At 41.6% G+C, this 13,532-nt stretch overlaps 2 protein-coding genes across 2 annotated transcripts in view; one reads left to right on the top strand and one right to left on the bottom strand.

The window, feature by feature from the left end:
- The window catches only part of septin8a (septin 8a), a 25,410-nt gene extending 22,478 nt beyond the window's left edge, over window positions 1–2,932 (top strand). Inside the window, exons 9-10 of the mRNA XM_029518519.1 lie at window positions 115–284; window positions 1,707–2,932. Of these exons, the coding sequence (XP_029374379.1) occupies window positions 115–284; window positions 1,707–1,710 (174 nt within the window). The 3' untranslated portion in view covers window positions 1,711–2,932. The remainder of the gene's footprint in view (window positions 1–114; window positions 285–1,706) is intronic.
- ccni2 (cyclin I family, member 2) lies at window positions 2,758–12,520 on the bottom strand. Its single transcript, XM_029518520.1, has 7 exons — window positions 12,216–12,520; window positions 11,436–11,592; window positions 11,070–11,204; window positions 9,778–9,852; window positions 9,537–9,677; window positions 6,200–6,499; window positions 2,758–6,012 (listed from the first exon to the last, which is right to left on the bottom strand). The coding sequence occupies exons 2-7, from the start codon at window positions 11,547–11,549 to the stop codon at window positions 5,668–5,670; spliced, it is 1,110 nt and encodes a 369-aa protein (XP_029374380.1). The 5' UTR covers window positions 11,550–11,592; window positions 12,216–12,520; the 3' UTR covers window positions 2,758–5,667.
- Between the last annotated feature and the right edge of the window lie 1,012 nt (window positions 12,521–13,532).

Below are 13,532 nucleotides of genomic sequence, written 5' to 3' on the forward strand. Positions count from 1 at the left end.
GATGTACTGATCATGCAGAACACATTGATCTAATTTTCGTGAACTACAATATCTGCCTTTCTCCTTCTACGTCACCATCCTGTCGGTCTGCCGCCATCAACATCTGCTGCTCAGCTGCATGACAAGTTCGAGCAGCTGAAGCGGATGCATCAGGAGGAGAAGAGGAAGGTGGAAGAGAAGCGGAGAGACCTGGAGGAGGAGATGAACACCTTCAACAGGAAGAAGGTGGCAGCTGAGACACTCTCCTTATCTCAGCCCCTCAAGAAAGACAAGGACAAGAAAAAGTAAGCAAACCCCTCACTCTGTCCCTCACTCAGCTCATTCCTTTCTCCACGACGGGAAGCTGCTCTTTCCAGCCCTTTTTTCATTTCCTTTCTTTTGTGCATTAAACCCTGCTTCTTCTTCTTTTTTTTTTTTTTGAGGGCAAATTTCTTTTGCTTTCCTCTCCCATTCTCTTTCTGTTCTTCATTTTTTTTTACAAGCCTTAACTGGAGTCATTCTATTTGTCCCTCGCCAAAGTGTCGTATTAATGAGCCTTAAATTCAATGTGCGGTGTCGTTGTCAACCTATCTCTAATACACAAGTGCCTCAACTATTTAAAAGGTCTGGCATGTGCTAAGGAAACTTCTTCTCCTTTTTTGTCCTGCCCAAGCTTAACATTTCCTGTCCTTTCACTCTTTCCGTTTGCCTGGCTCTGATTATTCAGGATATTCAGGGAGAAGCCAATAAACTCGCCCACTGAGACAATAGCTTACCAGGCTTATAAATACATGAAGCAGAACACAGCTCGTTCAATTAGGAGAATGCTGGCAGTATATGGTTTATAATGGCACAGGTGTAACTGTAACATAGCCTTTTAGCTCAGTAACTTGGCCTTTCGTATGTTTCAGTAAACTGAAAATCATCCCCTAAGGCAAATATTTTATTTTTTTAACACCAAGCCATCAGCCTCTGTTCATTTCAGGACAGTATGACAGCTGACCTGCAGAGACAGGAGGCAGATATATCTTGCTCTTGCTCTGAGGCCTGTCCAACACCTCTGGCTTAAACCTGAGACCCTGAAGGAAAACCTTTCTCTAATACTGCAGGCTGTATCAGAGGCAGATAAACTCTGTGGTTTAAGAATCATATAGCCGTAATTTGTATTTTATTTGATTTTCCACACAGTACATTTCTGCAGCCGTTTTTTTTTTTTTTTTTTTTTAATCATGGCTGTTGGAGGTCCATAAATTCATCACCAACGATGAGTTTTCATTCAGACCGGTTTTTGGAGCACATGGCTGCCTGGGAGTTTGGAGATTATTTGCTTTGGACATCAGTCCTCAGGCCTTGTATTGACTCACTGCTGACACATCCTCCCGAGGTTGTAGACATGTGGCTCCATCTTGTGGCTGCTCACACTCATGTCTGGCAGTGCAGCTGTCTGACTCCAATCTTCCATTTTGTGGTTTAGTGAAGAAGATTCCTCACATTCTTCGCTGTCCCGTTTGTGTATTTATGCTATCCAACATGTTGTCAGTTGAGGAGACGTGCTGATAGTAAAACTCTGCTTGAACAACACTATTTTCTCTTCACTAACACAAACTGCAGCGCCTCTCTGCTTCAACACTAATTTAATTTTAGTTGTCTTTGATTATTCATTTATTATTTCAGTAGTTGTTCATTCATTCAATTTATTTTGTTTATTGTTTGTCATTGTTTTTCAGTTAATTTATGGCCGCTGTACACCCCACCACACACGACCATGGATTTGTCCTCCATCACCATAGCAACAAAAACACCTGTTTATTTTTGTTTACCTGTCTTTTTTGTTTGTTTGTTTTTTGGTTTTGACATTCCATTTTGACATTGTGCACATGGACCAAAGACACTGAGGATGATGATGGTGATCACGATGAAGCCACAGGGGTGAAAAGAGTGACAGATGGTGAGAGATGATGAGGAAACGTGTTCACTTGCCAACAGTGGCCAGCTCATTTATTCAGGATCTTTCATTCTGTGTTTGTTTTGGACACGTTTTATAGATTTGTTTGGGCTTTTTTTTTCCTTTTGCTTCTTCTCCTTTTTCTATGTTGTGATCTTCTCTATCTTGTGTCTCACCATCAGCTCTTCGTGCAGAAATTAAAATTTATTACTCCTCCACCTCTTCTGACCATTTGGTACTACAGTGTAACACACCAGCTTAAAAGATTTGAAACAGTTCAAGATGTATTTAAAAAAAATTAATGATGCGTTTGATTATAATAGACTGACATTTGAAATCACGTATTGTTTAGTTTTTTTTTTGTTTGTTTGTTTGTTGGGTTTATTTTTAGATATTCTGAACTGTTTGAAATGTTGTTTAGCTGTGGTGTGTATATTAATCTTTTTATAATCACGAGAATTTAGATTCAATACATTTTACAGTAGAATAAATCCCTATATCCAACAAGCCCAAATAAATAATACGTTTTAATAGCAACATTTAAAGGAATAAAACAGAGTACCTGTATACTGTATATATTACTGCATATACATGGGTACTGACAACCTAAATCTTTCTTAGCTTGTAATAAAAACGTATGCAACATTCTGGTGCTGTTTCATATTAACTCAGTAAATATATGTGAATATTTTTCCTGGAGCTTATTGCAGCCCATTATGCAAAATGTACTAATTTTTTAATATGATATTATTGTAAGAAGCACATATGACGGTGTACATTGTCCATAAATGATGTAACTTTATTGTAAACCATGTGATCGCCTTGATGTGAGTTAAGTGACAGTGGACACAGGAATATGAAGCCAGTATACACACAGACACACACACAATGCAGGAAAACATATAAGCCTCAGCTCCCTGTAGAAGAGTTTACACTCAGAGATGGAGACGAAAGCAGCTGTATTTACTGTCTGTTGTTGGAAATAAATGCACCCCCACTCCCCAACCACCACATCCTCCTGGCTTTGATGTGTCTCTCATCATGATTTGTTTGATAATACTGGGAGGGACATGAAAGTAAAACGCAGGCAGGTGATGGGATTTATTCTGCCGCACACTGAATGAGACGACATGCAGAAGTCGTCAGCATGAGACGCAGCATTTCCTGTTCAGAAATCCGCCCACTGCAGTTTACTGTTTACTCAGCTCGCACGTAATCCTGCCTGTTTTCACCAACATGTTTGTAACCTCAGCTGTGTGTGTGTGTACATGGTGAAGAAATGCGTGAAATGTATTGACTTAGTATGACTTGAGGAAGTTGTGTGTGTGTGTGTGTACGCTGTGTTAACACAAACTGCAGCTGGTTGTTTCTGTTGAGAACACTCAGGAGCAGCTTCCACTGTTCATATCCAAGATCTAATTTTATAAAGTATTTTTAATTAAATGCTCATTGCAAATAATTTAGGAATAAGAGCTGGACTAAGAAGCTGTAAAATATCAATTTTTATAGTTAAAGGAGACTTCTCTCCTTGGCAGTCAGTAATTATTTGACCTTGGATGGTGCTGGAGTGTTTCTTTGAGAAGAAGCTGGGGGGTTATCATGCTACAGTACCGAGCTCTTCCCACATTAATGTTTCTGTTCACCGTCGAGACTCTGCCAGCACTATTATTATTCTGTCCACCACCTGCAGGGCTCAGTGGATCTAATCCAGCAGTACAATCTGTTCAGAGCTCTCTGTTCTCGCTGTCCTGCAGTTCACAGCTAACTAAACTGAGTGATAACGTCAAACACACCACACATATAGGACCACATGACGGCACGTATCCTCCAGGCTCAATCTATACCGCTGTAGTCCAACAGTAATTACACAGGCTCACGTGAGACTTGGGACATTACATTAGAGAGGCTAAAGTCACATGAAGCAAGAATGTCTGTCAAACTGCAGATTACAGGCTTGAATTACTGGACTCATAACTGTGCAGGCTCATTCCAGCCAGAAAATGGTGAAAAATGTAAGGTTACAAATGGCAAATATTGAATATCGCACAAGAGAAAACACAAATCAAAGCTTTTTATCTTAGTTTTAAAAAATGAAGTCAGGGAGAGTTGCGACATTGTCAAAATGTGGCTTTGCTTTGACTTGTAATAACAGTTCTTTACTTAAACACAGATGAATTAATCTTTCACTGAGTTGCTTTAAATTTAGCTGCAGAAGGGAATTGTGGGACAGCATTGTCGATACTTTCATAAAGTAATATCCAACCATAGTCCTGACTGAGTGCAAACACCTGGATGGACTGTAGCTCTGAATAAATATGATCGTCTCTACAGGAACACACACCAAATTACAGTCACTTTGTCTCTTCACTACAAGAAAATGTATTGTAAGATTCAGTTGATATTTTATTGTGTCCTTAAAAACTTTTGTGTGTGTTACAGCCAATACTGTATACTGTCACTATCACTCACTCTGTTCTAGTCTGTGCCTGTTTCTGCCAAAGACAAATTTTCTTTTTGTGTAAAGTAAAGTGTATCATCATTTTCAACCACAGGACAGCTTTTCTGCTGAAAATGACCACACGTTAGACTTTTGGAGTCATACCTTTATTTCTGTGCTCAAAATAGCTGCCTCAGTATCTGAAGAAAACAAAAAAAAACTTTTATTTGTCTCTGCTGTAACATCTACACAATCCTGGACTGGAAAGATCTCAGCAGACTGAACCATCGAGAAAACACACAATAACCAGTTCACATTAAAGGCTGCTGACTTCCCTCTGGAAACAGTGAAGTATTGCAGCAGCCTGAAGTCAGACTGTTGAACAGTGGAAGTAAAGTCGTGTGGACACGCAGTACGGCCATGTATTAGCCACATGATATACAAAGTTCAATTAATGGGTGCCAGTAACCTGATGAAAACTGACAGCTGGTTATATTTTAGAAATTATTTAAACAAGATAAGTTCATCCAGATACCTCAATTTTGACAATATGACAATTTTTAATAAGAAAAAGATGATAGAAAATCAAAGAGGTACAGTAACTCACTGATCACATAATCTCAAAATATCCCTCTAGTGTTGACTTTAACTCCAAAAAGATTTGATATGTAATATGCTGCATGAAATAAATGGACCCAGACTGGAGCGTCAAAGAAATAAAAATATTTGCAGCATTTATTCACAAAATTAGAGCTTTTTTGGTCAAGAGTAAAAAAAAAAGCAAAGGGAGGTTTAGTATAAGTAAGTAAAAGGTTAAAATAATAAAAGTTGTGAAAAAATAGAATTATTTGCATTAAAAAAAAAACAAAAACTTTCTTTTTCTTCCTTTTTTTTTTTTAAAGTGCTATGTGGCTCAGAGGGAGAAATGGAACACCAGCATGCTTCACAACTAACAAAAACCAGATCAGCTCTTAAACACAAGAAATCCATTAATGGTCTCACCCACACTAGAACAGACACAACACACACACACACACACACCTGCCTAACTCTTCATCCTTTACATCCAACCAGTGAAACAAAACAATGTGTGATGGATATAAAAGGACAGGAGGGTTAAAAAATAGAACATGGCATTAATAATAATAATGATAACTAACGTGGGTTAAATAAAAAAAATAGCTTAGCAAAAAAGAGACTCCTACATTTATCTTCTCAGCGTTACATCATCTCGACATGTCAGCTCAGCCTCCGTGAAATGATTTGTGCACCTTGGAAGAGGTGGATGGTCTGAGCAGCTGTCCTGCTAGTTGAGAGCCGGGTGCAACGGTGGGCATGGGGAGATGTCTTTCTGCTGGGAATCAAACACACCCTCCATGGCACTTCCCTCCGCCCCCGCTGTCATCTCTTCGTTATACAAACGCCTAAAACCGTCGTAATACTCATCTGAGTCGCTCTGCTCGCCGTCACCTCTGCGCCCCCTCTTGTGCTGCCTGAGGTGCAGCCGTGGGCTCCAGACTCGCTCCTCCTCCTCCTCCTGGATCTGGGCGCTGTCGAAGATGTAGATGGCGTTGGCCGGCAGGGAGAACTCCAGGCTGTGTAGGTACTCATCCACAATCTCTTTGCAGTGGATGAACTCGGCACTATCCACCTGAAAGAAAATAACGGAAAGGAAAAAATTAAAGGTGTGTTTTGTTGAACACTCTCAGCTGGAACTAGATAGAACCCAAACTTTTCTTTATTCAGTAGAAATGAGTGATTTCTGATCAACATTGTCGTTTTAAGCACAAAGGACTGATCTTCCTTCAGTGTCTTGTATGCCTGTCCGTTTCTCTCACCTGTACTTTCTTCAACAGGTCGGTGAAGACTGAGAACCAGTCAGCCATGAGCACCTCCAGCTCCAAAGTGATGATGGCCAAGGCCAATGTGGAGCCCTTGAACTGCCAAAGCTGGTGGCAGGCCATACAGTGCTGCACCTGCCTGGTCCACAGCGCCGCCTGGAAACCCGGAGGCCTCTTCTGATGCCCCGGCTCAGTGGAAAGCGTGCCCAGGTCCGTTGCCGAGTCGTCGCCAACGCCCGAGCTGAGCCCGATGGACGGGATGAGGTGGGGGTGGTCAGAGACGAGCAGGGCGTGGAACTAGGATGGATATGAACAGCGAAATGGAGGAACGAGACCAAAACTTTAGCATAATGATGTCATTGTTTGTCTCATTATCCATCACTAACCCCTCACATTCACCCCCCCTTCAATAATTTCACATCACCCTCACACACATCGGTGCAAATCTGAGGGAGGAAAAGGTTAGCACTCCACTGGTGTCCCGCAGGACACCATCTCACCACAGCCTGGGATTCTCTTCTGGTCTCAATGCTGCTCTATAAGCTTCAGACCTGAAGCTCTGTCAACAGCAGAGAGAATCTCACCATCAGGTTTCAGCCCCCCCACTCCCCCTTTTGCCTGAGGAATCATAGTAATCTTGTTCGTATTGTATCGTACGTGCAGTGCTTCTGTGTTCCCGTTTGTTGGCAGGAACTATAAATAAAACCTGAGAGGGGGCTCACTGTAAAAAGATGAAAGAACTTACATTCATACTTTTAATCACACCAACAACAAAACAAAACTGCCTCTTTATTTAAAGCACTGCTTTAAATAAAGAGCGCCAATGAGGTCACGTACCAGCAGATCTGGAAATATCGACGCATCGTAATGTTTGTTTATTCTAGTCAAATGTCCTACACGCTGTGTTTAGCTCATTTGCTTTGTTTGTCTCCGACTCTGCAGCAAAAATAAGCCATGGGTTTTTAAAGAAAGTGGAAACTGCTGGGAGGTGGATTCAGCGATGTGTTGCCAAAGTCAAAAGAGTTGCTCTTGACTTCCCCTCCTCCTCCTTCATTTACCCCTTTTTGTTCCATTTTGAATTCATAGGTCAATTCAGGGTAATGTAGCAGCTGGGCGTCCAGAGTCAGCAGTCAAGGTCCATCACGGTGCTGATTCTGCCTTTCAAGAGAAGCATAACGAGGGGGAACGACAAAACATCTCTGTACAGCCTCTTAATTATTTATATCAGAGTGTCATGGGGGAGAGACGGTGATAGAGTTTATCCATTGCTGGTTTATACACCGTGCTGAAGGCAGAGTACCGTCATCAGGGCAGGGGGAATGTAGTTGTCAGAAGTATAGTTCAAAGATTTATTTGAAAAAAGATATTTATTTGAATAGTATAAGAAGAGAAGATGTCTTTATTTTATTAGAGCTTTTATTAATACATTTTGTCTCTTTATTTGGGATTTTGTATTACTCAAAGTGAAGTGCTAGGACAATAGATTCACAAAAATGACTCTGCACACTGTAAACCTGCGACACTTTTACAGTCAGATGGTAATTGTATTGGAAAGTGCCATTTTCTTTTTGTTTTGCTGAAAGGGTACAATTTATGGTTTGTGGCTTTAAACAGAAAAAAAAAGAAACCCTCTATCCTTTACCAAGCGGAATATCACAACAGTTCAAACACTATTATTTATCTCGAGGGAAGGCGGTTTGTCCTTTTGGTCCAGGATGAGATTATTGACATCGCACACTGATTCAGACAGTATTTCCTGGGCGAGTCATCAGCATCCTCTCAACGGAAAACCAGCCAATTGTGTGAATCAATGTAGTGTGTAAATTATATTAAGACAATTGTGGGCTGTATTCATAAAGCAAACAAGCTGCTCTGCCTCCTCATTCAGCAGGTTTTGGCTAGATCCACTATTTCCCTCATCGCCCAAAGGCCCTCCTCCCAGAATGCCTCACTTCGTCATGATCAATCAAAGACAATATAAAGTAAATTGCAGTTCAGACCAAAGGGGAGTCTTTGCCTGTCTTTCAGATTTGATGGTAACACGTTTAATAGTTACTGAGGTTTTGTTTTGCACTGAATATTATACACTTTGATTTAAACGGAAACATTTGGCACATTGTAATATGTGGTAACGGTCACCTCAGTGTCAAAAAACCTGCTGTCCTTGCTGTTTAAATACAGGCATTATGAATACAGCCCCAGGTCCCAACTGCATGATGGGACCTCAAAGATGATGTGTGTGTCTGTGGACAGTTGCCTTGTGCAATGATTTGTGAAGCTCAATAGTTAGTGTCTGTGAGCTAAGTGGTGAAATAATATTGTGCCATAAACTGACGCAGCACAGAGATTTTGACGGTACAGTCTCTGCGATGCACAGCATGTTCCTGCCACGCTAACCGATCAAACATTCTACGTTTATATTTGGTTTCTGGAGTTACGATTGCATTGCTGATCACGCTCCCTCTGGCGGCAGCAGGGTGTGCGTTTCTGTTGAAGGGCTGCAGGCAAGAGCTAGTCAGAAGTGCCTTGGCCTGATATGCAATATGCCTGTTATTTTGCTGGCAGCTTGCAGATGCACTCTTAAGATGTTTAAGGAAACACGCACAGGTCTATTCAGACTTACTACTAAAAATGATCGCTTTTGGTCCGCATATGTAAAAATTGGGTAACTGGCCCAGATTTAATCAACATACTAAAGCTGCAGATGGCTGACAATGACAATGTTTCAATGAAATTTATTACTTTGAATGGATGATTTGCCACAAAGGTGTGGGGATATGACCTTTAGGGAGTAGAGGTTAAAGGTACTTGATTTATTAGACTAGATATGACCTAAAACAAATCAGGTCAAGACTGCGATCGGGAAGCAGCAGTTATTATAGCCGAAGTGTCTGGTCAGATTCCCAGACCAGACCCTTTGATTCTACTATTTGCATGAGTGAAAGACTTGGTTTGTTTTCCATTTTTGGCTGTAGTGATTCTAAAAAAAGGGAAGGACACACTCCAACCTGGACCAAAGGGAGTTCATGATTATCGTAGGCACAATGGGTCAAATTGAATTAATGCACAATCTCTTCTTGGACCAATGCTTCACTGTGGGAAGCGGGGGGTCGTGTGAGCGTATGTTAACACCACCTTGATGCAAGCATGACGGTTTCATGTGTGCTTTTGTACTCCTGTGTTTTACAGCAAGACCAGAACATGAACTGACAGAAGCTTTTCAAAGTCCAACCATATCAGCGTGAAATGCTCTGACAGTTCAGGTTCAGTTAAAAGAAAAAAGCAAAACAAAAACAGCTCTGTTTGCCTGTGTATGTACTGAAGTCTAACTTACTATGTGAATGAAGTCCACTGGTGTTGCGGTGTACAAGTCCCAGTGCAGCTTGTCTAGAATGATCCTCTCCATGCGAAGAATCTCCGCTGTTGAAAAGTTGCATCCGCTCCGCACAACCAGGTCTTTAACAGAACCTATTACCTGTTCAAACACACACCAACAGACAGCAGACAATAAACAAGTTGTTTTGAAGTAGCAATGAAGTCGACGCCTTTTTATTTATTTATTTTTCAGCTCTCACCTCATCTTCTTCGTTGATTTTGGCAGCTAGGACCAATGAGGTAAAAGCAATGCATCTCAGGTATTTTGGTTGGGCCTACAAAAAGAAATAAAATGAACAGACTGAGTTAGTTTCTCTTCAGAAGCACAAATATGAAAAACAAAGATTAATCCAGAAACATTTATGTGCCCTTTTTCTAATGTAAACAGTATGATGAATCAGATTGACAGCTCTACCTTTACGATACTAAAATCGTCATCAGCGCCAAATTTTAGCAAAATTACATCAAGGCACTTTACATATACAGCAGGTCTAGACCAAACTCTTTATAAAAATATTTAAAGAGACCCAGCAGCGTTCTGAATCAACTGAACTGAGATTTGTTTGGACATCCAGATAGTAATGAGTTTCAGTAGTCCAGCTGAGAAGTAACAAATGCATGGACTAGTTTTTCTGCATCCTCTTGAGACAGGACGTGATTTTCCTAATGCTTGGCAGGTGGAAGAGAGCTGCTCTACTGACTTGTTTCATGTGAGGGACATGTCCTTCGTCTCTAGACAAAAGTTACTCAGCTGAAAGCCAAAGTAATGCCGTCCAGACAGATTAGATGATCAGATAGGGTTTCTCAGAGGTGCTTAGGGCCAAGTGCAATAAGGTAACTTAACGTAACAGAATTTAGAAGTAAAGAGTTACAGGTCAGCCAGACTTTTGTCTTCAAGACATGTCTGCAGTCAGACTATCTGGCTTCACTGATAAATCCAGCTGAGTATCGACTGCATACGCTGCCATGGGATTTAAAGGGACAAATGTCCTCGTACATTGTTAGTCATAACTCACAAGTAGAAAGAGAACACTAAAGTGATGACAATTTTTGCGCAAAGCGTCAAAGATTAACTTCACTGTGGCATCGTAATGTGTCCAAACCAATGCTGGGCTTTGGAGAAGTGGATCAGATTTTCTATAATTTGGCTCAGTTGGTGGAAACAAATTCTAGTTTGTGTTTTTTAGCTACACAGAAAAAAACAAAGCTGACACTAAGGTCTGGGTCTGGCTCTGGGTCCCTGCAAAAAGAGTATGGATCAGTTCATGCACTGGAAACGTGGGAATGTCAGAAATAATAAATAGGCGACAGCTCTGAGATGATCAAAAACAATTCATCGCTTTCATTGAACAAACACCATTCTTTTTTTGGGAGGAAAACTGTCCCTTGCAGGACTTTGAACTGCAGCCGTTTGTGCAAGTGTGAGGAATTTCACTTTTACGTTTGAAAGCAATAGACAGCTTAGAAAGCTAAATATGTCGCGGATGATCACCTTGACGGTGGACAACAGGCGGTTGAGAACACAAACTCCCAGTGCAAAGGTCTCTGGACAGAACTGGAACAGCCTGCTCGTTTCTCCGAGCCAAAGGATCATTTCTTTGTGTTGGGATGAAGAGATGTCAGCACCCTGGGGGGGTCAAAGGAGACAACAACAGGTTAATAAATGATACCTGAACTGTGTCATGGGTAAGTTTACAGGCCGTTCTTTTTTCTTTGCACAATCTTAAAACATGCTTCATAAAAACAGAAGTTCTCAAATCCTGAAACTTCACACTGTACAAACCAGACTGAAAATGAATCTCTGCATCTATTAACTGAATATTAAAATTCACACATGTGCTCAGACAGCGAGGCTCACCTGGATGCAGCCATTCTTGAAGACGGGCACCTTCCAGAGTCGAGCCTCTCGGAGCAGAGCACCCTCCAGCAGGCCCACCAGCCGGTGGCTTTGTGCGGCTCCTGGGTTCTTCATCTCCACCGGAGCTCCGGCCAGGCTGGACCCGGGCCACACACACCTGACAGAGGGGGGGGGGGGGGGGCACAGGAGGAGAAGCAAACAAGCTGTAAGAGACTGCAATGGAAACAGGTTGGCAAACACAACGTCCCTTTAAAGTCATTTTTTATTACACAAACATATAAACTGGATTAATATTGTTGGAGTTCGGCCGACTGCATTCACTCAGAGGGCCAAATACTAATAATCATCCATTTGTAACTATTTTCATATGAAAGGTTTCTTTAAACGAATGAACAAACAAAACTATTAAGAGGACTCAGTTAAATCCGCGACTGCAGAAAGAAAACAGCAACTTTGATTACTTCACATCTGACGCTGCTTTGTTCAAGTTTTTGGTCAGCTTTTTTGAGCGCCAGTTTATATAATCTGGTCAACAGTCCGTCTGTTTTCTGCCTCAAACACAAATGCGCAGCAGGAAACTGTGAGCTTTCGCTTTTGGTGAGCAGCAGCGTCGCTGCATCAATCCACAAAAAGCACACTTGAGTTTCAAATCACTGATATGTGACTTTTGTTCCATCGGAGGGGAAACAAACAGGATAATGTCCTGCAGCTGCTGCTGCAGCACACAAAAACAACAACAACAGCTCCTCTTCTTTTTGCTTTTAGCTCAGACTTTCCTACCTCTTCGATTTCAAACGCGGAGTCTCTGATCGGCTGCAGGCGCATTTATCCGGTTTATTAAAGATTCAATCCATAGTGAGCAGAAGCAACGACCAGACAGCAGCAGGGAGGGAGAGAGAGAGGAAGCGATCCGGCAACAAAACGATGTTCTGCGACGAATACAGTGCAAAGAAGAGCCGCATTATATTAAAGGTGCAACCAAAAAAAAGTTTTCAATAAAAAAAAAATTGTTTAAAAAGCGCGAAGTGAAATAACTGTGGCGGAGACAAAAAGAGGGGTTGGGGGGGGGAAATAAGCGCAAAACAAGACAGGAAGCAGAAATCAGCGAGGACTGAGGGCAGCCTGTGTTTTGAACGGCTCTGGCCCCGCCCCCGCGTGACGTCAGCTGGCCTGTTGAGCAGAACTGTGTTAGTGGGTCAGACATACGGGGCCCGACTCACAAAATGGTCGAGCTCTGACTGGAAATGGAAGATATTAACCTTGTGTGTCTGTTGAGGTGTGAGCTTTGGAGTCCAGTCATCTCTGGAAATGTCTGAAGATGTCACACAGGGGCTGTGACTCTCAGATCAACAGCTTGGAGAGCGTTACATAATGTTTCTGTTTACCTGATCAGACCCAGGTCCAAAGGCCAGGATTAATAATCAACAATTTGTCCTCCTTTTTCACCTTAGTGGCCTCCAAAAATCTATTTTCTCACTCTGTCCCAGGTGTCTGTGGATCGCTCGCTGTCCGACTGATTGTGTGTGTATATGTTTTTTAGTGCAGATTGCTTATCATTTGCTGTATTATATGTACCACTGTAACACAGTTTAAACTGTCAGGGGCTTCAGTGCAGCTCCGGCCCCTTATCTCAGAGTTCTGCCTTTAAAAAGGAGCCCCAGGTCAAATGTCAGCATTACATAACAATGGCAACTACAGCTACAACACTTCATTTTTGATATTTTGCTCAATTACAATTACTCAGTTGTTGACAATGTTCTTCATGGATATTCAAATCACTGCAGCCCTCCCTCAAAGAGAGAGAGAGGGACCAGCAGGAAGCAGAATCCACCCACAGGTTTATCTCAGGTCTCAGTTTATGATGTATTTGGATAGTTGGTGGAATTCATCCAAACTGCACAAGGTCAGTGTAGTAAAACATCAAGCATTTATAGTTTCTACAATTTTTGATACAAATCTGTCTCTGAATAACATCCGAATGTGTGCGTTTACAGTAAATCTGCACATTTGTGTGTAACTGCAGACATTCACATAGCCAGTCATGTAAAAAGCCTCGCAGCATGATGGAATGCCAACAATTCACTGTCACTTCATTTT

This window comes from Echeneis naucrates, chromosome 14 (genome assembly GCF_900963305.1).
Source record: "Echeneis naucrates chromosome 14, fEcheNa1.1, whole genome shotgun sequence".
In the NCBI taxonomy this organism is placed as follows: Eukaryota; Metazoa; Chordata; class Actinopteri; order Carangiformes; family Echeneidae; genus Echeneis; species Echeneis naucrates.

What these genes read in the sequence shown, in the direction of transcription:
- ccni2 (XM_029518520.1), bottom strand. Translation starts at nt 11,549, where the DNA reads ATGAAGAACCCAGGAGCCGCACAAAGCCACCGGCTGGTGGGCCTGCTG. An exon ending in TCAAGAATGGCTGCATCCAG is followed by an intron (nt 11,205 to 11,435) that starts GTGAGCCTCGCT and finishes TGACCCCCCCAG; the next exon opens with GGTGCTGACATCTCTTCATC. An exon ending in ACCTGTTGAAGAAAGTACAG is followed by an intron (nt 6,013 to 6,199) that starts GTGAGAGAAACG and finishes ATTTTCTTTCAG; the next exon opens with GTGGATAGTGCCGAGTTCAT.